The 26079-nt window shown below is 33.4% G+C and overlaps 4 protein-coding genes and 1 pseudogene across 10 annotated transcripts; 3 read left to right on the forward strand and 2 right to left on the reverse strand.

Annotated features, from left to right (window-relative positions):
* Positions 1-2404: 2404 nt before the first annotated feature.
* Positions 2405-8285, forward strand: LOC107366110 (uncharacterized). 3 transcript variants are annotated; one of them, XM_015933680.3, is made up of 3 exons: positions 2405-2534; positions 6306-6664; positions 7112-8285. In XM_015933680.3, exons 1-3 carry the CDS (start codon positions 2514-2516, stop codon positions 7785-7787), a joined length of 1056 nt encoding a protein of 351 aa, XP_015789166.1. In that variant the 5' UTR covers positions 2405-2513; the 3' UTR covers positions 7788-8285. The 3 variants fall into 3 exon arrangements, with proteins under 3 accessions (XP_015789166.1, XP_015789167.1, XP_089123016.1); XM_015933681.3 differs by having other exon boundaries at positions 7115-8285; XM_089266890.1 differs by lacking the exon at positions 2405-2534 and adding an exon at positions 5796-5945.
* Positions 8286-8470: 185 nt separating this feature from the next.
* Positions 8471-19957, reverse strand: LOC107366108 (protein DOP1A). The gene is made up of 11 exons (XM_015933676.3): positions 19292-19957; positions 18264-19196; positions 17377-17516; positions 12259-17149; positions 12012-12121; positions 11520-11884; positions 10135-10271; positions 9821-9876; positions 9678-9689; positions 9242-9593; positions 8471-9169 (listed from the first exon to the last, which is right to left on the reverse strand). Exons 1-11 carry the CDS (start codon positions 19442-19444, stop codon positions 8897-8899), a joined length of 7422 nt encoding a protein of 2473 aa, XP_015789162.1. The 5' UTR covers positions 19445-19957; the 3' UTR covers positions 8471-8896.
* Positions 19936-21471, forward strand: LOC107366111 (protein Red-like). Its single transcript, XM_015933682.3, has one exon. It carries the CDS (start codon positions 20343-20345, stop codon positions 21300-21302), a length of 960 nt encoding a protein of 319 aa, XP_015789168.1. The 5' UTR covers positions 19936-20342; the 3' UTR covers positions 21303-21471.
* Positions 21472-21489: 18 nt separating this feature from the next.
* Positions 21490-23311, reverse strand: LOC149093789 (protein DOP1A-like). 4 transcript variants are annotated; one of them, XR_016198249.1, is made up of 4 exons: positions 23174-23311; positions 22126-23077; positions 21801-21894; positions 21563-21704 (listed from the first exon to the last, which is right to left on the reverse strand). XR_016198249.1 is itself a non-coding variant. In XM_089266893.1 (4 exons), exons 2-3 carry the CDS (start codon positions 23003-23005, stop codon positions 21832-21834), a joined length of 924 nt encoding a protein of 307 aa, XP_089123019.1. In that variant the 5' UTR covers positions 23006-23077; positions 23174-23311; the 3' UTR covers positions 21563-21704; positions 21801-21831. The 4 variants fall into 4 exon arrangements, 3 of the variants coding, with proteins under 3 accessions (XP_089123018.1, XP_089123019.1, XP_089123017.1); XM_089266893.1 differs by having other exon boundaries at positions 22145-23077; XM_089266892.1 differs by lacking the exon at positions 21801-21894 and having other exon boundaries at positions 21490-21704.
* Positions 23312-23365: 54 nt separating this feature from the next.
* Positions 23366-25343, forward strand: LOC107366109 (protein Red pseudogene; annotated as a pseudogene). Its single transcript, XR_001569565.3, has one exon. The product of XR_001569565.3 is annotated as a protein Red pseudogene (transcript).
* Positions 25344-26079: the final 736 nt, after the last annotated feature.

Genomic DNA, 26079 nt, shown 5'->3' on the forward strand with positions numbered 1-26079 from the left:
AACAGAAGAGATGATGATGGAGATATTATTAAACTCATCATTGAGAATGACTTGGTGAATGGTAATCCATTGATTCCGACTGATGATGGTGATGATAGCAAGGACAATGTATCACTAATCATCAGTCTAAATGGTTTCTTCAAATTGCCCTTTTCTTTCCCTGTTTTACTCGCTTTTTCATCATTCATTCAATTTTTTGATTCTTTTTTTTCTCTTTTTCTTTTTCTTCTTCTTCTTTGAAACATTTTTTTGTATAAAGTTTCTTATTCCCTTCTTGTTCCAACTCATGAATGTTTGTCTGTTTTAGACATTTTGGGACATTCATTTTCAGTCTTCAATTTGATTCACAGTGAATTATCGATCATGAAATCAGATTAACCTTTTTTGTTTATCATCATTTATACTATGATTGTACCTTAAATTAACCCTCACTTGATACCAAAAAGATCACGTTTTAAGTTTAAATAACCAATAATTTTGACTAAATTGTTGAAATACATTTCTTTCGATTCTTTCAATTGGCTAATTAAATCGTGTCCAATAAACTATTTCAGTCCACATTGTGTGGCCAGTCTAACAAAGAGATTGTTTCAATTCTTAAATAACATTTTTCATTAAACGCGAATGAAACTAACCAAAAACCTTTTAACTATTGAATAGCAATTAATTTGATTGAACCCAATATTTGCTGCTCATGCATTTTAAATTGAATATAAAGTTAATGTATCAAATTTTTGAGCAAAAATTTTACCCAAGACGAAATGACTCTAAGGTAAATTTTTACACAGCCTGAAAGTCATGGTTGAACTAACATGTCCGAAGTCAGAGTTTAATCAAAATTCAGGTTACTGAGAAATTCACGTTTAAACAGGGCGAGGAGAAAAACCCAGAATCCGTATTTGAAATCATTGAGTGAAGGGGAAAAACTTTTTGAATTAATCACGTTTTAACGTAAATTGTGATTTAATGTTGAATAAAGAGTTTATACAAAACTTTAACTTTCGATCATTTTTTTTCATCAAAAATTTGGGTATTTTCGATGTAGATTCATAGTATCCTGCTCAGTAAAATTTTACAATCAATCATGACCGAGAGCTCCACTCGTAACAATAAACTTTCTGGGAATCATAAAAATTTCGAGTTACATCAGGGATTGACTTCACAATGTTCAAATGTCACATTGTATCAGTTGAAAAAATTGTCTTGAATTAAGATGAAGTTTATCAGTCAGTATTCATTCATAATCAACTTTAAAATCTAATTAAATGAAAATGAGCTGAGTGGACTTTGTTTAATCAACTTTTGATAATGAAGTGTTCGGAACGAACGAGATCCGAGAGTTGAACCAACAATATTTTGGGCAAAACCTTAAAGTTGACAAAATAACCATTTATATTTACAGTAACACTACAAGTTGATTTTCATCAGTTTCAAATGCAGTTGATCTAGCATTTTCATTTTGATTAGTAACTTGAAAACCAAATCGGGTTGATCGGTTTCAAAAATTTACTGAAATGAGCAAGAACATTGATTCTTGATTCTTGATTGATATAATTACAAGCTAAAGACAAACAGCAAAATTGGGTTAACAATGTTGAGTTTGAAAACAAAACAAAACCAAATTTATTTCCCAACCAAACCCATTACCACTTTCAACTTACACCTTTCACCTTCACCATTTTACCCAATCTTTCAATCTTTTTTACCCAAAATTCAATTCCAATTACAACCGATTGATTAAGCTACAATTTAACCCTTCAACTATAATCAAACAAACGAAAAGGTTTCCCATAGAAAAGACAAAAAAATGATGAAATTCAGCAACTCTGATCAATTGATCAATCGTGAAACTGAAGAATCTGGACAATTGCGTTTTCCTTTTCCTTCTCAAATCTAAATTGAATCAAATTTAAACTCAAACATTTTCATCGTCATCATCATTCTCTCCTCCTATTATCCTCCTCATCATCTTTTTCCCCTTCTCCCTACAAGACCCAAAGCCGGATGAAAAATTTCGTCAGTTTCTTCATCTTCTTCTTTACCTTTTTTTTCTTCATTACCTTTTCCAGTCAAACCAAAAATAACGGTTCTCTTTCTTTTCTCTCAATGAAAACTAGGAAGATGAGCAAAGAGGACTTACCTTGATCATCATTATCATCTTGAACAAGACCAAGTTCAAGTTTAACGACTCATCTTGGCCCCTCTTGCCCTCTCTTATCATCAAGATGCTTCTCTCCTTTTGCCTCCTTAAATCAGTCAACAAACTATTTACCTGAACCATTGAAACATACAATCTCTCCCTCTTCTCTCTCTCTCTCTCATCTTCTTTGGTGATCTTCATCTTCATCTTTCTCTTCATCTTCTTCTTTCATTTCTTCATCTTTTATCTTCATCATTTCTATTTTGATTCGGTTACAATCAAAGTTACATTCTGTCCAGTGATTTACACCAGTCCAGTGTATTTAAATTATTAAAGTGTATTAAAGCAAATTTTTTTTGTACAACAACTAAAAATGAATTTTCACATTTCAAAGGTATGTTGTTAATTTTTTGTTCAACCTTTAACAATTTCAATCTCAATTTCCTCTCAATCATCATGTTTCCATTTCCTGATGTTTCAATGTTTCATCGTTTACACTTCTCGGTGTCGGCTTCAATATTAATCAATAATTTAGTTAAACTGTGAACCGTAATCCTCTCTGTCTAGTGTTAAGTGAATATGAAAAAAAGAGACAACAAACGATAAACCTTGACTTCTCAAGGAATTTGTGAATTTTTGATGAACAAAAATTCTGAAACCAGGAACTATTTCTCTTCTTTCTCTATTCCATTCTCTAATCAAATGCTAGAAAATTTCAATCGATAAAATGAAAAATCTCTTTACTCTTCACCAGCTTCTACCGCCACAGACATCATCATAATCATCTTAACTTTTGTCTTGACTCAAGAATAGCAATAATCTTGAATCTGGAATCTTGAGTCTTAAATCCTTTTAGTGTTCATTTCTCAGTTGAAGTTTAGAGTTGACTTTTGTTTCAGAAGAAAGAAATTTCTGAAACTCAGTAATTTAAATTAATTAACTTGACCATTTTGTGCTCTTGTTCAACTAGCCTCGGGTCAATTCAGGTAACAGGATTTTGTCTTTCTAAATGAGGCCCTTTATATTAAACATAAAGCATATATTTAGTATTGAACTTGAAAGAGAAGCAAATGTCATGTTTCTTAAGATGCTTCCTGGATCCTTTTCATCATTCAATTGCTCAGACTATTTATCCACCTAATTGGTGGCTCTTTTCATCCTTATCATCATCATCATCATCATTAACATTATCATCATCAACAGTCATCATCTTACTCTCACTCACCCACTCGGCCTTTTCAAATTTTTCTCAACATTCTTCACATGTATTCACTATTAATAAGCTTATGACTTCTGATGCACGAAAGCCTTTTCTTCCCTCATCTTCTTCTTCTTTCTTCTTCTTCATCATCATTCTCATCATCTTCATTGAAACAGGTTACTGATACTATCAAGAATATAATTTAATTCAATATTAAACCTTTACTTTGAACTGTGATTGTTGAGATGATGGTAATGATATAAAGCCATTCAATTTTCATTCACCTTTAAACTGGACATTTTACTTACCCTTAATTTGCTCCTACCTTAAGTGTGTTAATTAATTTTCATTTTAACCTTGATTAATTGTTGAGTTTCTCACAGGAAACAAAGCAATCAATTAGCCTGGAAAGTTAATACTAACCTTAAGAAAAGCAAAAAACCTAAATTAGTCTTTTTTACCAGCAAGAGCTGTCCACCTTTGAAGGGTCACAATCCTTATAAATACAGTAATCCTCAAAATGTAACGCTACCAAGGAATCAGTCTAATTGTCTAGATATGATTTAATTTAACCCAAAAAATTAAACATTAAAACAAGCTTCATTGCTAAGAAATTCATGAAATCGTTACAACGAACGAAACATTGTCTAAAAAATTTGACTTGAAAATGAAGCTTTAACCAGAGTCACATTGAGAGGCATTGCTGTAACTGATTTTCATTTGGTGAAATCAACTCTTGATGTAATATTTTGAGTTAAAGTTTTCCTGAAAGAATCAAAAGATCACTTTATTATAATTTAAATGTTGAACATTTTAAGGTCAGATTTGGATGAAATTATTGAGAAATGATCAGCAATAGAAGTATCATGATCAGTATTGTTCAATTGAAGTCAATCTTTTTTTTGCTTCTCTTCATTTCTGTTTAGTCAAACAAACGGATCTAACAGGCAATTGTTTTTGTGTCAATTTTTGCCAAATAAAAGGCTTGTAATGAAATGATCGGTAAACATCATCATTTGCTGTTGATTTTAAATCATTTATCATGTGTGAAACTTCAACATCAACAATCAACAGTAAAAGATGATGATGATGATTGACGAGTCAACACAAGCAAACAAACAAATAACCTGAAAACATGTTTTGTCTCAAAACCTATTAATATTAGTGTTGCCAATTGAGTCTATGAGTTGTTATTGTTTTAAGTGGTCAGTAAGTCAGGTACAGTCAGAAAAAAAACCTTTACCATCTATTAATGATTGTGATTTACTAAAAACAAGCGCAAAGCCAATTCTAATAATTACATTTCAATGACCTTATTTTACCTTGCTCTTTGTAATATAAAAAGAAAGGATTGTAAGGTAAGTTTACTGTTAGCTTGTTGATGAATGAAAACAAAACAAAACCAGCAAAAAAAAGAGGAAAATAATTTATAACTGTTTACCTTGTTCGTGATGAAAATTACAAGTAAAAGATGATGGTCAGATCATGATTTTGAATGGGTCAACTTCATTGGGAAAAATAGCCTTGATCGTTCAGTCATCAGTCATCCTTTTCATCCTCAATTCAAGATGAAATGACATGATCACAAAGCCAATTTACTTGCAATTATTGCTATTAACATGATAATGGTCCAACTTGGTTCAACATTTATTTCATTATTTCACTGCAATCGCACATTCACTCATCTTCACCTTTCAACTTTAATCTCTCAACATGGGAAAATCCAATCAGACAAAAGTCTCACCTTTTCATCATCTTTCATTATCATTACCTCAACTCATGACCTTACAAATGATGTTTATCAAGTTTACCTTTTTTTAGTTACGAACAAGTTAATGATAGCAAAAAAAAGGATTTTTTTCTTGATGATAAAAAGCAAATCATGCTTTTAAAATGTCGATGACCTGATAGACTTTCAGATTTTAATTCAGCAACAAAATTATCACATTTTGTCAAAATCAGATGAGAGATGGTTATCCTTGTTTGATGGCTTTTGCGCTTCACTTTGGTAGCTTGAAAAAGAGGAAAAAATTAGTCAATGATTAACTGTTTACTGATCTTTATGTGGACCAGTTTATAAGACGGGATCAACTGATACTTGATTCGTATTCAATGTTATCTGTTCCCAATTGAACAGAAAAAAATGTCGTGTTACTTGAAGCATCAAGTTTATTATTGTCACCACATCATCTTTCGATATCTTCTTCCGTTTATTGAAACACTTTAACTGTACTAATTTTTTTCTTCAACTTGAAAAAAAGGAAAATTCAACGTTTTCTTGTTTCAGTCGCATTGTCACAGTTTAATGATTAACTAAGTAATCGATTTTTGCTCACAAAATTAGTAACTCTATTTTTGCATTACCATGAGTGTTTGTGTGGTCGAGCCGATAAAGATAATTGAGTAATGAACAATAATCAAATCAATCAGTTGTGTAATTGTATATTTGTTCATCTTTAACATTCAACTGGAGTCTTTTCATTTTCAGCCAATTTTTCATAGTTTCAAGTTTCTCAGCTTCTCAAGTTTAACCAACATTCAAACGCCTTGTAAACGTTCAATTTACATGATTAAATCTTCATCTAAATGATTTTATCATTAACTGTAATTGTTAACCTTTTTTTTATGCCAACCTCACTTTAATTTAAAATTCAATTGGAAAACAAAAAAAGACCAGAAAAAAAAGAAACCAGAAGATCTTGTTTTGTTCAATATAAAAACAATTAACTGGTTACCATTTATTGCTGGTATACATTTACTGGTTTAATTGATTGCTATTTAGATGCTTAATTTACTACATTTCCTATCCTTGGATCAATTTTATATTTTAATAATGAATATCTTGACCTATTAACCTTGAGATTGAAATTGTTTCTTTTCATTTAAATGATTGAAATAAACAAATGAAATTAACCTTTTTTTTGTGTATGTTTCCACCATTTTCACTCTCTTGTCCAAATTTAGGTTTTTTGGATCGTCGCTTCAGTGATTGCCACTGTAGTATCAATAGAATCACCCAAACCTGAATTAGTAGCAACAAGTCCAACCGCAGCAGTATCCACCGTATCAGCACTTCCCACCGGTCCCATACCGGCAGGACCAGAGGCAAGACAAGCTCCATCAGCGGCTGTCGGTTCAACCGGAGGATCACCAGTTTATCCTTACAATCTTAACTCACTTTACGCTTCAGGTTATGAACCTTCATCACCACCCTCTGGTCCTTCTGGATCGTCCATCATGTCTTTTTTACGAAGCCCACAAGGAGGCCGTAGAAATTCATTGACAAGTAGACTACGAAATTTGATGAACTCAATCTTCTTCAGGTAAACCTAACCTTTTCTTTTTCACTCTACACCAACATTATCTTTCAAAGAAAAGCATCTTTTTAGACTCTTTCTACTCTTACCCTTTCCATCCAAATGAAGACAGTTAATAACAGTAATCAAGTAGAAAAGCAAATTAAATTTAATTAATAAGTGTTGCTGGTTCAGTGCAATACAAGCCTGGTGGAAAAACTTCATTTACAGTTGAGTTAATTACATGGAACCGGAAAAGAATGTAAAATTAAACATTTTACATTTACAATGCCCTTAAGTAATTATTGAGTCAAATTTCAAAATTTTTAATAGTTGAAACTAGCAAACAAGATGAAGATGAAGAGGATAAAGAAAAAGAAGAAGAAGAAAAATGCCTTTCAATGAACATTTCTTTTTTGATAAAGTTGCCTTAATGAAATCAGATTAATCTGATATGATATTGCTTTTGCCCAGAAGAGAGACTGGTTCACCTTACATGGCCAGTGGATCAAGTTATTCATACGCATTCAGGCAGCCACCACCATTTGGTTTCTCATCTCTTGGTGCTTCCTCCGGACTTCCTTCAGGTTATGGGTCATCTCCAAACTTTTTAACTGCTGCCGCATCAGGTTATCGACCTGTTGTCTTCCCTAATTATCCTGGCTCCGGATCAGGTTCAGGTTCAGGACCTGGCCACTCATCTTGGTCCAATTACAAACAATGGTCTGGACCTGGTTCCTCTGGTTCACCTTCAGGCTCTTCTGGTTTAACCTCATCCTTGGGTTCACCCGGAGGAACCAATTATGCCTGGTCATCTGGCTCTAGTTCAGGTTCATCTGGTTCACCTTATTCATCAGGTTTAGTCTCTTCTTACAATTCACCTTCCAGTGGTGCCAGTCCATCTTCATCATATGGTTCATCTTCCGGTTCCATTCCATACCAAGCCGCTGCTTCCAACACTTATCCATCAGCAGCTCCAGCCTCAACGTACGGATCATCTTCATCTTATCCAGCCTCTGGATCACCTTACCAACGATCATCCAGTTCAAACTTTAAACCTGTCCCATCCTCAGGATCCATTGTTCCCTCTTCATCTTCCGTTTCATCTTCCTCATCAGCCAATCAACCTTCAAATACTTACAAAAACTAGACTTTAGGAAAGCGATAATACAAACACAACAACAACAACAACAACGTTTAACAACAAAATCATCAAATTGATTTAGAAATGCATTTATATAAATATATATATATATAAACAAAAATGAAACAAACGATTGAAAAGCCAGTTCATGGACTTGATCTCCCGGGATATTTATGAACATGACTAAGAACCACCAACAACAGTTTAGCTTGAATTTTGCTGAGAATTTGTTTCCAATGAATAATTTGTCTACAAATTTTTGCTTTGATTTCAATACGAAACTCAGCTGATATTAATTCACCTCCGGGATCTTAATTTGCCATCACATTTTATGTCATTGATTTTTGTACCAACCAATCAACCCACCCACCACCATAGCCCAACTTTCATTTCAATGTTTCAATTTTTACAATTTTATTTAAGACTCAAACAAAACATCTTTTTATGACAAAAAACAAATCAAAAGCTTGAACGGGATTAAAATTTAAATATTTTTGAGGTCAATTTACAATTTCAATTCATTGTTTAATCAAAACCATTTCAAGATTTGATGCAAAATAAGGAAATGATATTTGAAAATCGGTGTCTTATTATATTAGATTTAACATTAAATATGAAAATCATGGTTAATCATTTAATTTACAAAGACGTTGACTCTAGTATAAAATTGAATAAACGAATAAAGACAATTTAGTCAGTACAATATAATTTAATTAAACTTTGCCAATAATAACTAACGACTTTACATAAGAAGGTTTAATCATTTTAGTTTTACTTGTTTTCATTTTTACCAGAAAAATAAAAAACTTGTTTGACTATTCAACAGAGATGATTTGTGTGTATTTTTATGATTTGCTGTCACTTTTTTTTGTATATTTGATGGTCTTTGATAGTTTAATGTACATCATTAGCATCTTCATTAATATCATAATTATATAATATAATATAATAATAGTAATAATAATAATATTTTTGTTAAATTATTATATGTAAACCCAAACACTTTTGAGGCACTTTTGTCGGAAAGAGAAGGAAAAAAGAGATAAATTGAAGTGAAGTGAAGAGTTAACATGAGAACGAAGAAAAATATGGGCCAAAAGAGGAATGTCATAATTTTAGATGCTTGGCACTGATTCAAGAAAGTCCATTTCAAATGTCTTGTCAAACATATTGACATCTTCCAAGCTTTCCATGATACTAGGACAAATCGAAGCAGTATCAACTTTGTCTCCTTCATCTTTGGAGTCCCGAACAAACGGAACATCATCAGTTTCATTTGGAAAACTCAAGGTGTAAAAAAATGGATAGAGATCAAAAATGGTGTTAATACTCGTAAGGTTGATAAGAGGGCATTTTGGACGAGCCAGTAATCTTTCAGGCTTTGATCCCTAAAATGGTGAACAAGAGGAAAAAAATGATTAGAAACAAATAAACAATAATAATTTTAAGAAGGAGAATACCTTAAGTCTCATAAGTTTCTCAATGCGAATCACAAACGGTTCAAAAAGAGTCGATGGCTGTGGTTGTCCAGTATAACTTTCAATACCGTTAAATGATTCAGATTTAGGTCTTTCTGAAATGTTTACATCAAGTGGTGAATCAGTTTCATCGGTGCTGTTTGGTACAAAGGCCCAGCGATACATTTGAAATTGAGGTAGTGAATCAGTCGGCAAAGCTAAGGCCAGGTCAAGCAATTTACATGCTTGTAGGTACAATTGTAAATTACCAGATGATTGCAGTGATTGGCCAATCGTTGAACCATTTAAAATCCATGAATTTTCAGTTCCAGATAATCTGAGAAGGCCACTAAAACTAGAAAAGAAATAAGATAATTTTAGTTAATGAATTTCAACTTGAAACTAAACATCAAAATTTTCAGTATTTCAATGAACTTACCTTGCATTTTTTCTGTAAATTTAAAAATCCGTTAAATTGTCCAAAATGAATCCGCCATGTTCATAGAAAAAGATGGGAGAAAAAGAAAAAAAAGAAATAATTAGAATCCTAAGATGTTCCAGAATATATTATTGTAATTTTACCTCAGTTCATTTCCTTCCGGCATCAATTCAGCTTCAATTTGCAAGAAAACTTGACACTGAAAATTTAGACAAAAAAGGATAATTAGTAAGTGCAAATAAAAAAGCTGTGAAGATTAAATTTCGATTGATTTGAAACACAGGTTTGAGGGTTATATCAGTTTAGTCTTGATGAATCATGAGCCATGATAATGAAATTGAAGATAAAAAACATGAATCTTTCCCTTCTCATATACATTGAATCAATTATTAATCTATATAACCCATTGTCAATCAGAAATGTAATTAAGTTTTGCAGCATCTCTGTATTTAATTACCATTTCAGTGTAAATGAATGGCCATAATGATGTTAGATAATGTGATGACATTCTGGAGATAAGTATCCTGAAACATATCAGAATGTTTGCTTGAAGAATAGATGAACTATTCACTCTCAGTGCTTCAATCAATTTTTCTGTAAATAAAAGAAAAAGAAAAATTTAGTTTAAGAAGTTTCACGCAAATTGATTAGACAATAATAAACAAAGAATAGGTAGGGCAAGGTAATGATGGCAGACTAATTAAGCATAATGAGCATAAATTATCAACAGAGTTGGTGATAAATTCAAGAATAATAAAAGACACAAATATATTTTTATACATATAACCATCAGTTTTGTTTACTGATTACTTGTTCCATTGCTTTATCATAGATCGAAGGTTATTTTTGATAGATTGACAAATTTATGAATAATAATTCTTCTGAAAACCAGGAAATTAATCTAATCATTTAGATTAAATTACCACTAACCATTGAATCAATTATTGTATCAACGGATATGGAGGCATTGTTTTCAAGTAATGATATCAATCTTTAAGAACAAGTTTTATTAATAAAACAAAAAGTAGATGGAGAGGGAATCTATGAGAGGTTAGAAATGAAGGTTGAACATTTCATTACACCATGTAATCGAAATGATTGGTGATAATAAATATTGCAATCAATTATTGGTTCCAATCATTAATCCATCGATAATTAAGATTAGAGTAAATATAAAAATAATCATTCGACTATTAATGATTCAAGAATAAAACTAGACCTAAAATAGGTTAACAAAAGGTTTCGATAAATGGATATAACAAGGCAAAAAACAATATGTAATAAAACTAAATTTAGTTCAAGTAAACAGGCGAAATTGCCACTGAAATGATAAAATTCAGAACAAACAACGAGCTTGTTATAACGATGAAATCTAATAGTTAAAGTGAAAAGGCGAAGGAAAAAATTTGAAAAAATCAAATTTTTGAGCAAGTGTGTACATCGATTGGACTAGTGGACAAGGTTAAATATTTTGAATGTTGAGTAAATGTTAAGTAAATGTGCATAAATGTACTTGTGTTAGAAAAGCAATCAAGGACGAGAGACGTTTAATTACAGCTAACTGCGAAAAAAGGTGTAACAGTTAAGGTAACTTTGGCGCCCTTGAGTAAGTAAAAAATGAATGAGAAGCATGAATTGACGGATATGAATTCATCTGATGATAATTTTCAAAAAGGACCATTGAAAGTGATGACAATATAACTTTTAGCCATATTAACCCTAAATTTGAAGAGTAAAGTATCGAGATGAAAAAGCTAGGCATTTTGTATGAGTTGATATAAGTTGACTGATGATGAAAAGGATGAGCATGGAAAGAGTGTGATTCAATGAGTGAAGAGTTACCTTGTATCTCTGGCATGTATCTTTGGTATTGATCTTTTTCGCTACAAAACAGGATAAAAGCTAATCGTTTGGCCAATTGGGCCCGTAATTCAGTTTCTTGATCTTTAGATGAAAAAATTTTCAACGATCCGGATTGATTGACAGACATTCGGATAAGAAAATCTCTGAATGAAGTTTTATCATGGGTCATCAAGTGATCCACAATTGTTTTCCAATATTTAAGACAGTATGGTTCGATTTGGAAAAAAGCAGGATCAAGAAGAAGTTCAAGAGCATCTTTTCGCCACGCTTTCCGGGAATATTGGTATCCAGATATGCTTGACAAAAGATGTGAACAAGCTCTGAAGCTTGGTATATTGTTTTTACTGTGAAATGATTTGTGAAAAGAAAAAAGCAGATGGCGAAGAAAAAAAAACGAATGAGTTAATGTAATTGTTTAAAGAATAATGTTGATGAAATATCTTCATGGAATGTATCATTCTCAAGATTTACCTGTGATTTCTAAGATAAGGTGTAACATAACCAATAATGTTACTGACAAGAGGAACAACCTTTTCTTTCTCTTCGCTAACGTATACAACATCAAGAACTGGTGCGACAAACTGTAAATAAAATTATACAAAAGTAAAAGATAGAAATGAGATTAAATTGATTAAATTATGCAAATGATTTTTAACAGAAACAAAAAAATGAAAAAGGTTAGAATGAAATTAAAAAAATATAACTGCAAATGACAAACCTGAGCAAGAGCATTTAACGCTTGGACACTGTAACGAGCTAGGAATGTATCACTATCTGGATTTATTGAAGAATCAAGAGTCAAACTATTCGGAGATGCATCAACCTTCAAAGAAGATGGTTCTCGATAATCAGTGTAATCATTTTCTTCATCGACATCATCTTGCTGAGGACCAGGTCGAACTTCTAGATTTTTACGAAGCCATTTGGTTTGTGAAAGTCGAGCAGCAGCCACATTTGTACAAGCTTCAACCAATTTTTGGGCTACTTCTTGAAGATCTTTTTGATCTTTACGATCTTCGAAAAGAGGAGCAGCCTGAACAAATTCATGAAGTATTGCAAGAAGATGGAATTGAGCCAATGGTGACGATGCAGATATTTGAAGGCCATCTCTCAACAGTGCTAATAATGATTTCCAACATTCTAACAATTGACTTCCAGGGAAAACTTTAATATATGCCAGCAGAAATTGTAACATGCTAACTTCCAAGGGAATACGCTTCTTACGAGATTGAACAGAGTGAGGTGGTTGTTTGATAACATGGCGAACCGTTTGAAGGACAGATTCCATTGGTAGTACTCTAACGGCAGCAATTAAATCAACAAGTAGTGTTTGTTTAGCACTACATGGTGGGATTACACTTTTTTTGTCTGAAATATTTTTTGTATCACGTAAATCATACCAAACAGTAGCAACAGAGGACATAAAGTTGTTCCCATGTAGTAATGAGATTGGACTTAAGAAGCTGAGAATATTTTTCTTAACATCTTTTGGAGTTCCCATTATTTGCCAACCGGTTCCTTCACCTCTTCCATTTCCTGAATCATAATCTTTATCAGATTCTTCAGCTTTAGTAATTACTCTCCATATTGCTAAGATACCACCTAAGATTCTTGGTAAATGACTGAGAACAGTTCTTCTAGAAGAGAGTAAAGGATCACCTGAACTATTGGAAGAGTTTTCTCGATTTTGATTGAGATCTGAAATACCCTCAACTCCAGTGAATACATTGAGAAAACTTGATAAAACTTGTAAAGGACCAGTAGAGGTTGTAGCTGTGGTTGATGTTGGATTAGGTGAGATATTTGAGGGTTGAGGAAGTGTAGTCATTGTATTTGAAACTGTATTGGATGTATCAAGGAGACAATAATGACAAAGAGTTGACAGGCTTTTCAAAATGATTGTCAGATAATTAGGTGGCATTGGAATCATATTATCTTCATTTGATGTTGATGAAGATGAGGAATTTGTTGTTCCAGTAGGAGGTATGATTGAGGTTATTGTTGCAGTTGGGTCGCTGAAATTTTCAATCTTTTGTGCTATACTTTCTAAATTATGACACAATTGACTGATTACACACACAACCAAACGGGTTAATGAGCGTCCAGCAAAGGGAAGTGTAGCCTCAACCAATGATAACCAATTAGAGTGTAAATTGGCTTTATGGGTTTGTTGGAGGGCCGTTTGGATGGCAGATAGAAACATTGATTGTGAAGGAATTAAAATGTTTGGACAATATTTTAAAGCAGACATTTGTGGTTGGAAGCGAATACGTGCTGCTCTAGAATCACTTTCTTTACGGTTATGGGTAGGAAGGTCTTTCTCTGCTTGCGATGTAACTGGTGAAACTTTGTGCTCTAAAATGATTAACTGTTCCAATAATTTAAGAATACTTTTTTGCATATCTTCTTGGAATCCTGAAGAGCCCATTTTCTCGTTAAATTCAACAATTGTATCTGGAAAAGTATCTTCATCAGCTCGATCTTTACCAGATTTTTGTCCAGAATTTCCTTTCAATTCACTTTTTTGTTGAAAGTTGTAAACACTTGAAACAACTCCATGTAAAATTACTTTTTGTGATTTACATCGCATCAGCATATCATTAAGGTAACTAGAAAGATTAGGTATCCTTTTAATGGCTGTAACCAATTCACTAAAAATTAATCGTAATATTTCACATGAAAGAATGCGAACTTTTTGATTTCCTTGAATTTCATCTTCATTAAGTCTTGATTGAGGTAAACATGGATAAAAACTTCTTATATAATAAAGACACGTTGTGACAATTACCTCTAGGAAAGAGGAACTTCTGAAAGCTGTGACTGATTCCGTGTCAACATCACCGTAAAAACTTCGTCCCAAGATTGATTTACGATGACGTGCACATAACAACTGAAGCTCATGGGAACGAGTTCCAAGGCGATTACTGATACTCGTTGTTGCCATTTTGAACAGTACCATTTGTGGTTCGGCTAAAATTATATTCCATAAAGTTGTGAGTGCGTAAAGTGTACGTCTAGAGTCATAAACTTGAGTATAAAGAAGTATGTGCGAATGAAGATGATTCACAGAGATGGGTTTTAGCCAACTCGTCAAGCTAACGGATTCTGATATAGTTTGTCGTGTTGTTGTTTCAGAGGAAGATGATTGACTTTCATCATCTCCATCTTCAACACGAGAGACTACATTATCAATCAACTCATCCATAAGATTGGCAATGATTTCTGAATCAGATGAGGTTTCAGAGGGTTCTTCCATTGATATTTTACTCGCTCTTGATGGTATTGGCGTTGAAATAGGAGTTGGTGTTGGCGTTGGAGTTCGCCTAATATCTTCATTGGATTTAATTAAAGTCCACCTTTGATCAGATTTTTTGCTATTAATGGTGTTGTTGTTGTTATTGTTGTTTATTATATTTAGATTGTTGTTGCTCATTGATGACTCTGAAGTTGGTACAACTGATATTAGACTAACTGGATTGTTATCTATTGATTCGAGAACTTCACTGGTTAATGATGACAATGATCCAAATGGATTTAGGAACATGTTGATTGATAAATGTTTACCACTGTTGTTACTTTGATCACAGGAAAAAGGAACCTCATAGTCAGGTAAATTGCATTTCTGTGTAACCCATTTACCGGTAACTTGTGAAGATTTGGATGAAGATGTTTGAGAAGTATTTTGACTTGTAAGGGCAAGAACCTTGTTAGACGATGTTGATGCTGCCGAAGTGAATCTCTTTTTACCCTCTGGATTAACATGATAAATTAAATTGCCACCGGTACTGCTGATTGCATATATTTTGGCTTCGGCTGCGGCTATAGCTGCATTATCTGCCTCATCGGATCGTCCAGTTACATTTTGTTCAGTTGTACCACTTGGATCACTGGGTTGATGAATATTTACATGTTGCACGGAAACTCGATTGGTGTCGGGATGAAGAAGAATGAACATTAATGGCTCTAAAATTCTTGCAACATCACCATACTTGAGACATTGATTTAACCAATCAAAGGCTTGGGCATTGTGTGCATCCAATTTGTGTGTTAAACTGTCCAACATAAAGAAGAGAGGTCTATCAAACTCTCTCATACTTGCATATAAACTTGATTTTTGTCTAAGGTCTCTTGTGATTGAGAAAAGTGTACAAAATTTTCGTCTCGCCTCATAAGAAACAATTTCATCTGAAGATGCCATAGCAAAACATATTACACTTTCACAAACTGAAGAATCAGCTGCTAAATTATGAACTTGTTGGAGTAATATTGCAGTCTCAAGGTGTAGCTCACTAAATTCATCGCTTAAATTGTCCCAAAGTTCTTGAGTAACCTTTATAAAATAATCAGTTGAATTGTAAATAAAGTTTAACTGATCACCAGATAAAAATTTTTCAATGCACAATCCCGAGCAAATAACTCTGTTAAGTGTTTCACTATTATTAAAATCAAGAACAGGTGAACTTGATGGTGTAAAATTGGCCAAATTCGGAGGTAAAGGAATATCCATTAGTTGTGATTTAAGAATAGACACAAGATCGAGAAAGGTTGAAATCGAAGTGTATTTAACCTTGACGTTTGATTTTCGAGTAAATATGGAAAGAACAAGCAGCTCTTTTGTCCATTCTGATAGAAAATTTCCCTTCTTGTAGTCATCATCTCTCAGATCAAAGCCATTCATAAGACCATTGAGCAAAAGTTCATCGCCCACTTTTTGTATGAGTGCTGCTTTTACCAAGAGTTGACATAAATTAATATAGACAGGAATCATAGATGCATTTAGATTTAAAATTAAATTTGAAGGTGGTGAAGGAGTTGACGAGACTCCATTTGATGAATTTACTCCATCAAAGCGGTCTGGGTTGGAAAGTAAAAATTGTTCAAAACAGGTTTGCAGAATAGATTCATTTTCAATTAAGCGAGTTCTTACAAAAACATCAAAAAAATTGGCAACTTTAGCTATTAATTTATCGGTATATGATCGATTATCATCACTTTCAATTGCTGCGGGAGATAATGCTAAAGTTGAACCAAGTAATGATGGCTCAGCTGAACTTGGTGTTGTTGCTGGTGTTGAACTTAATCCAATGTCATCCATTTTAAGAGTTACTTCACTAGCACATAAACTTTCAGTTTCCTCTTTGATATCAGCTAGACTATCACGTTCTTTTGCTGGTGTCTTTGAGCGTTCAACTTGTGGTGTGGGCTGAATTTTTGTAGCAAGTTTAGAACACAGATTAATAGCCATGTCCATTTCTCCAGGTTTAAATAAATAACAACATTTAATGGATCGATCAAGAATAAAAAGTAAGGCATCTTGATAACATTTGGAAGCTGTCTCCGGATCATTGGAAGTTGCATCAACCATGAAATCCATCAGAGACAATATTTCTATTATCTTTATGTTTGATGTACCTACTGGTTGAGGGTAATCAGTTGCACTTAACCCATCTCGAATCACCGAGCCTGACTCTACTAAATTACATGCTTTTTCCAAGAGATCATAAAGCCTTTGCCAAAGATAATCCAATTTCAAATTGCTTAATAATAAATTACATGTTCTGACCATATCTGAGCTACACTTTTCCATTTTGATATCCTTGTACAAAGATCTGACGAAAAAAAGAAAAATTATGCTTAAAGTATGAAGCGATAAAACGTTATATTTCATAGATATCAGCAAAAGTCATTCAACACGAGCTTTTACATGAAAAATTACTCATCAATTTACTAATCTATCTATCATAGATTTATTTCTTTCGATGCAATACATCATATCTATTGTTAATGTTGAATCATTTTTGAACTAGATAAATCAAATATTTCAATGACCACGTACCTAAAAATATCGATGCAAAGATCATCTAGGATAGGTTTGCTTATGTCTTCATTATTGAGAAGACAAATCAAGAGTGAGTAGCTCCATTTTTCTCCAAGACTAGACCAGGCGTTTGGTAAAGGAATTAAATCTGAAGGGTTCTGTTGGGAAAAATATTGACAGAATAAAAAATGGATTAACCTACAAGAATCAATTTCATTGTTGAAAAGACAGAAAATATTGAAATATGAGTGAAAAGATTCAAATGCGCATCTCACATGAATATTTTAGCCTTGATTTAATTTTTTGCTTTTTCATTTATTTATCCTTTCAAAGAATGAAATAACCTCCCTCAAATAATAACCACCAAAGCAGTTATCATTGTGTGTACCGGTTAGATGAGTGTAGGTGCAATGTTGAATACATGACAGTAGAAGAACAAAAAAATGATACAAAAAAAAGAGAGCATAAGAATCTTGAGAAAGGAAAGAACTGGATTGTCTTCCGCATACATGAGCTGTTTAAATGTGGCTACCTTTTTTCTAACTATTTTAATTCTTTTCCTTTCTCTCGCTTCGTAATCAACAAAGCTAACATTTAACAATACTTGTTCTCAGATAATCACTTTGATCTAATTATGCAAGCAATGTCAACACAAAAGCAAAACATTGCCTGAAAAAGAGAAACCTGTTCTTATATTAATCTCGACCTTTAATACTTCATATCGTTTCCTCTAGTTAACTAATTCTCTTTCTTCTCTCTCCCTTTCCATTTTTGTTCAGCTCCATAAAACAAAACACAAAAAAGTATAAATTAATACTAATTAGAGATGAGCATTGAATCAATTCAACGTCTTTTCGTATTTTATTGCGAAAAGGACATGGTGTGAATATACCCGAATAACTTACCCCTAAACAAAGGACTAAAGCTTTGTAGACGAACTCTTTGGAATATACCATGAAATATGCTTCACGACGACGTCTACTTCTACTTCCAGAGTTGCTACTAATGATTGTTCCACCAGACGAAGTTAACTTTTCATTTAAAGCTTTCATGGCATTGGCATTGGCAAGGTAACTTTGTCCACTTGAATCAGCTCCAAATAACCAAGAGTCTAAACGACGGTTAAGTGATATATCTCGCCTTAAAAGGACGGTTATCGCTGCAGTTGTAATACTGATCATGTCGGAATTGCTAATCTGTTGATTGTGCATTGGAAAACAATCTAGAAGAAGGTCGAGCACAGCTCGTTGCACAAGAACATTTTGATCCAGTAGGGATGCACATAGACCGTGAAGAAAGGTGGTTAAGCTCGTACCCTTAATATAAAGTTGCTCTTCTAAACTTTTCTTTTTCACAAAATGAGAAGTAATAAATGAAATGGCAGGTAAACGGACACTGGAGTCGATCAGAATAACTCTCCAGAGAGCACCATAGAAAAAATGTTTACCAACGCCTTCACACACTTTCTTGAGAAGATTATCTGTTGTTGTATAATGATCAGAACCTTCTTCCAATCCAGGTAAAGAAGCAATAAGAAATCCATCAAGAGCAGGTTTTAATTTATCTCCCAGAGTAACAAAATGATTCTCATAGATTTTTATAAGCTCAGGTTTAACGTTGATAGAGGCTTGACTTAATAGGGGAAACAATCCATTGCTGTAGATACTTAATTCTTGGACCAATCTATCGGGTCCAATTATTTTAAAGATGAGATCATATGTCTCCAACGCTTTTAGATGTACTCCACTTGGAAGCTCTGGATGCATACATTGAGCTAACCGTTGTCCAACCAACAGTCTTGCTGGGATGAATCCAAACTTAACATTATTTTCTAGGACCTATGTACGAGCACAGTAATATTATTGGATAATTGGTATTAGATTAAATAATTAACAAAAAGATTTTAAGCAAGGATAAACTAATATAATCATACCTTGATTAACCTTGAGAGAGCATAAACAAGATCAGGCCAACGACTGGTTCCTTCGAAAGCTTTCAAAGCTTTGTCAATATTTTGAGCGAAACTTCTGTATTTGGGATCATTGATTAACTCTCTTTCCTCGTGAAACACATTTTTCGACATCATTTAATCAACAACAACTTGAATGATGAGCAATCTAAACCCAATACTAATAAAAGACGTGGTAAGAAGAATGTAGACAGGATAAGAGAGAAAGGGGATACAAGACAGACAGAGAGTAAATCTGTGAAGAAATTGACAGAGAACGAAACAAAAGACAAGAAAGATAAACAAAAGAGATGAGACAGAAGGGACCCAAGGAGAAGGACTAAGTAGAAATAAACAAACAAAAAGCCAAAAAGAGATTAACAGTTCAATAGAGAGATAAATTGGAATCAAGGCAAAATGATAAATAAAAAAAGAGATAGGTTTGAATACAGGAAAAACAAAGTATCAATTGTTGTAAATAAAGATGTTGATGTAAGTTGTGATGATGAACAAAATAAAATAAACAAAGGGCTAAGTCGTTGGATAATTAATCAGTTAAATAATTAGTAAAATAGTTTTCATCATTGAACAGATTCATGGTTAATTGTGGTGAGTTTAACAGAAAAATGGCTAGAAAACAGTTTATTGAGAAGAGTATCAGATAGTTTAGAGTACTTGATACCAGGTGAGAGATATCTACAATTATCTGATGTAAGATTACAAAATTATTGTAATTGTTGGCAATTAAATTGTTTGAAAGTTTTACGATATGGACCATACTTCAGATCTTGATTAAACTTAACCCATAGAATCCCCGAATTCTGAAAATGTTTCAAAAAGATTTTCAACTTCGACAATTGCAGTTAAAAACCAAGACGAAACATTATTCAAAATGTTGCGCTAAACCAGTAGAGGGCACACTTGAACAAGCTGAAAGATTGAAAAACATATGACTCCAAAATTTTTTGATTTAATGTTGTTTGTTTTTTTTGTATTAATTTATTAATATTGTGATCCTGATGATAATTGATTGATTATGGAACTCGAAGCTATAAGTAACCCTATTGCTCCAGCCCACCTGGACACTGGTTCAACACAATCCAACAGGGATGCTCATCCTTTAACCAATGATGATTTCAGAAAGCTTTTGATGACTCCTAGGGCCGGCTCTTCTGGATCAGCGTCTGTTCGTTCCGATGTCCATGCCTCCGTTAGAAGTGGTCGTAAAACGACATTAGTTTCTGACAATGAAAACCGTAACAAGAAAAAGAAATTTTATGCCGCTTCAAAGAAGCAAGAAGAGGGTGTTTTATCAGAATTATCCAAGAAATATCGTGATCGAGCAAAAGAGCGGCGAGATGGAGCTAACCCGGATTACCAAAATGAGGATCCTGTAAAATCAATGGAAGCTTATCGAGCTGTTGCCCCTGATTTTAAATCCACTTTCGATGCTGCTGAAAGACGTAAACGAATGATTGAAGAATCTAAATTCTTAGGAGGTGATATTAAACATACTCATCTTGTAAAAGGTCTTGATTATGCCTTACTTCATAAAGTTAAAGCTGAATTGGTAGAAAAAGATGATGACAATGATGACGAAGAAGAGGAGAAAATACGAGGAAGACATAGAAGGTCATCAGAATCTGATAGTAAAGAAGATTTCATGCCAAAATCAACAATGGCGACTAATATTCTTGCTTTGTTAAAAGAGGAAAAGTTGAGCAATGAACGAAATGAACTATTTCTTCCGGGTAGAATGGCTTACACGATTGATCTGGAAGATCCCTTCATCGATGATATCCCCACTACAATTATACGTAGCAAAGCAGACTGTCCTAACACAGATAGTCTTTCTGAACTCAGCATTAATAATATAGTCATCAACAAATTGATTCAAATTACAAATTACTTACGACAAGGTGGAGCACCGAGGAAAAAAAGAAAGATCGATCTATCGACTTTAACGATCTTATCAAGACTGGTTGAGCAAAATTAAATATATTTAATGATGATTGAAAAATTGAAACCTTCCTTATTCTGGGTTGAAAGACATCTTAATCAACAATTGTAATAATCAATACAAGTTGTAATAATCGAATGAATGTACCAATGAATGTAACCTAAAAATTTGATCACATTACATCTTGGATTTTAGGAGCACTGAACACTACTTGTATTGTTGTTGTATTATCATTAGTTTTATCATGAAACATTGCCAATTTGTTGATGGTGTTGGTCTTGTATCACCGAGCCTGACTCTACTAAATTACATGCTTTTTCCAAGAGATCATAAAGCCTTTGCCAAAGATAATCCAATTTCAAATTGCTTAATAATAAATTACAAGTTCTGACCATATCTGAGCTACACTTTTCCATTTTGATATCCTTGTACAAAGATCTGATGAAAAAAAAAGAAAAATTATGTTTAAGTATGAAGCGATAAAACGTTATATTTCATAGATATCAGCAAAAGTCATTCAACACGAGCTTTTACATTTGCATTTGCATGTGCTAGGTGTGATTTGCTATCTGCATTTTTCTCCAAGACTAGACCAGGCGTTTGGTAAAGGAATTAAATCTGAAGGGTTCTGTTGGGAAAAATATTGACAGAATGAAAAAATGGATTAGCCTACAAGAATCAATTTCATTGTTGAAAAGACAGAAAATATTGAAATATGAGTGAAAAGATTCAAACGCGCATCTCACATGAATATTTTAGCCTTGATTTGATTTTTTGCTTTTTCATTTATTTATCCTTTCAAAGAATGAAATAACCTCCCTCAAATAATAACCAACAAAGCAGTTATCATTGTGCGTACCGGTTAGATGAGTGTGTACCCCTACACAAAGGACTAAAGTTTTGTAGACGAACTCTTTGGAATATACCATGAAATAAGCTTCACGACGACGTCTACTTCTACTTCCAGAGTTGCTACTAATGATTGTTCCACCAGACGAAGTTAACTTTTCATTTAAAGCTTTCATGGCATTGGCATTGGCAAGGTAACTTTGTCCACTTGAATCAGCTCCAAATAACCAAGAGTCTAAACGACGGTTAAGTGATATATCTCGCCTTAAAAGGACGGTTATCGCTGCAGTTGTAATACTGATCATGTCGGAATTGCTAATCTGTTGATTGTGCATTGGAAAACAATCTAGAAGAAGGTCGAGCACAGCTCGTTGCACAAGAACATTTTGATCCAGTAGGGATGCACATAGACCGTGAAGAAAGGTGGTTAAGCTCGTACCCTTAATATAAAGTTGCTCTTCTAAACTTTTCTTTTTCACAAAATGAGAAGTAATGAATGAAATGGCAGGTAAACGGACACTGGAGTCGATCAGAATAACTCTCCAGAGAGCACCATAGAAAAAATGTTTACCAACGCCTTCACACACTTTTTTGAGAAGATTATCTGTTGTTGTATAATGATCAGAACCTTCTTCCAATCCAGGTAAAGAAGCAATAAGAAATCCATCAAGAGCAGGTTTTAATTTATCTCCCAGAGTAACAAAATGATTCTCATAGATTTTTATAAGCTCAGGTTTAACGTTGATAGAGGCTTGACTTAATAGGGGAAACAATCCATTGCTGTAGATACTTAATTCTTGGACCAATCTATCGGGTCCAATTATTTTAAAGATGAGATCATATGTCTCCAACGCTTTTAGATGTACTCCACTTGGAAGCTCTGGGTGCATACATTGAGCTAACCGTTGTCCAACCAACAGTCTTGCTGGGATGAATCCAAACTTAACATTATTTTCTAGGACCTATGTACAAGCACAGTAATATTATTGGATAATTGGTATTAGATTGTATAAGTAACAAAAAAGATTTTAAGCAAGGATAAACTAATAAAATCATACCTTGATTAACCTTGAGAGAGCATAAACAAGATCAGGCCACTGGAACACTGGAATACTAGGGCACTGGAATAAAATTAACCCATAGAATCCCCAAATTCTGAAAATGTTTCAAAAAAATTTCAACTTCGACAATTAAAGTTGAAAAACCAAGACGAAATATTATTCAAAATGTTGCGCTGCACCAAAAGAGGGCACACTTGAACAAGCTGAAAGATTGAAAAACATATGACTCCAAAATTTTTTGATTTAATGTTGTTTGTTTTTTTTTGTATTAATTTATTAATATTGTGATCCTGATGATAATTGATTGATTATGGAACTCGAAGCTATAAGTAACCCTATTGCTCCAGCCCACCTGGACACTGGTTCAACACAATCCAACAGGGATGCTCATCCTTTAACCAATGATGATTTCAGAAAGCTTTTGATGACTCCTAGGGCCGGCTCTTCTGGATCAGCGTCTGTTCGTTCCGATGTCCATGCCTCCGTTAGAAGTGGTCGTAAAACGACATTAGTTTCTGACAATGAAAATCGTAAGAAAAAAAAGAAATTTTATGCCGCTTTAAAGAAGCAAGAAGAGGATGTTTTATCAAAATTATCTGAGAAATATCGTGATCGAGCAAAAGAGCGGCGAGATGGAGCTAACCCAGATTACCAAAATGAAGATCCTGTAACATCAATGGCAGCTTATCGTGCTGTTGCTCCTGATTCCAAATCCACTTTCGATGCTGCTGAAAGACGTAAACGAATGATTGAAGAATCAAAATTCTTAGGAGGTGATATGAAACATACTCATCTTGTCAAAGGTCTTGATTATGCTTTACTCCATAAAGTTAAAGCTGAATTGGTAGAAAACGATGATGAAGATGACGAAGAAGAGTTGGATGATAAAGCATTCGAAGACAAAATACGAGGAAGGAATAGAAGATCATCAGAATCTGATACTAAAGAAGAAGATTTTATGCCAAAATCAACAATGGCTGCTAATATTCTTGCTTTGTTAAAAGAGGAAAAGTTAAGCAATCGAAACGAACTATTTCTTCCGGGTAGAATGGCTTACACGATTGATCTGGAAGATCCCTTTATCGATGATATACCCACTACAATTATACGTAGCAAAGCAGACTGTCCTAACTCAGATAGTTTATCTCAACTCAGCACTAATAATATAGTCATTAACAAATTAATTCAAATTATATCTTATCTACGGCAAGGTGGAGTTCCAAGGAAAAAGAAGAAAGATAAAGTGGCTCCAGGAGATGACTTGAACGTTAAAGTTAAACAAGAAAAAAAGAGACCCGATTTCGACGACAGTATTTATGGAGATATTGGTGATTATGTCCCTTCTATTGAAAAGAAGTCTACAAGTAAACGAAAAGATGACAGGAGTAATAGTGACCATCATGATCATCGCAATGATAGTAAACATTCTTACTTTAACAAACGTGACGCAAATGAAGAATCTAAAGACCTTTCATACGAATCAAAAGATCATAAATCTAGTCTATCTGTTGCTATGGCTGCTGCAACATCTGTATTGGAATCCAAACATATTAGTAGATTTAGCTCTAAACTCGATCAAGAGACAGTTGAGAGCTACGCTGAATGTTATCCAGGAGCACCAGAAAATGATGATGCCATATTGGACAGTGATGATGAAGTTGATTTCTCTAAAATGGATGTTGGTAGTAAAAAATCTACTGTTGGTCGTTGGGATTTTGATACGCAAGAAGAATATGGTGAATACATGAGTAAAAAAGAAGCCTTGCCTAAAGCTGCTTTCCAATATGGAGTAAAAATGGCAGATGGAAGAAAGACTAGAAGAATTCCAACCAAGAAAGATGAAAAGGCTAAAATTGATCGCGATCTGCAAAAAATTAATGCTATCTTGTCAAAACGAAAACCAGCCGAGTCTGGCGAAGCCTCAAGTTCAGGAGCTATTACACCGAGAGTTTCAAGAGATCATAAAAGGATAAAGCATATTTGATTTATTATTTGTATCTCATCTGTATATTTCTTCCCTCAAACTCACTCTATTCAGTTGAGTTTATTAGGTCCAATGTTTATATCATCTTCATTAATCTTTTCATTAAAACACCTTGTAGACTTAAATTAACAGTAAATTGCTGTCAGTCTATCAATTAAATGGCGGGCAAAATTTGATAATCAATCAGTATTTATTCTTTCAACTTATTTAATCTATTTAGTCTCCAATTATAAAGTTTTATTGTTTAATTACATATCTTCACCTTTAAGATATTCTGTTTGTCCTTTTGGATGGTCAGCTTAAACCTAAAAATAACCTAACCTAACCAGCTTCTATTGAATCCATTCAGGACGACATTAAATCAAGCTCTAACCTGTGGACAGTTGATTGTATCTCGAGGCTTCAAATATGAACGTCACTTTGTTACAACAGAAGATGATTACATGCTTCAATTGTCTCATACTGACCTTTGGTGATCGGGCATATGAATATAAATTTTCTGTTATTGTGGACATAATGCGAGATTTCTTTAGCCAAACTAAACAAAATACTGTAAACACTTTATGATAGCAAATTTGACTAGTACTGTTAAAAGAATGATCATTCAATTGAATAAAATTTAAAAATATTTAGTGAAGTTACAGCGAACATTTAACTTCGGATTTTACCCATCAATATTTACAAATTTGTTGCTGTAAATGAACAGAGAAAATTGCCCCAAAAATCTTTATCAATAGCTTTCTGCAAATGAATCCTGCAAAAAAGAAACAACTAGATTTACAAAGCTTTCATTAAAACACAAACATTTACGTCTCAAAGCGGAACTTTTAATTTACTCGTGTATTTTTGCAAAAACAAGATGAATATTTGTATTTAATACTGAAGTGGAAAAATGAGGTGTTCAGTTTTCGCATGATCA

The sequence above is a fragment of the Tetranychus urticae genome, chromosome 2 (genome assembly GCF_039701765.1).
Source record: "Tetranychus urticae isolate SD_2017Ah chromosome 2, NJAU_TeUrti_SD_1.0, whole genome shotgun sequence".
Taxonomy (NCBI): domain Eukaryota; kingdom Metazoa; phylum Arthropoda; class Arachnida; order Trombidiformes; family Tetranychidae; genus Tetranychus; species Tetranychus urticae.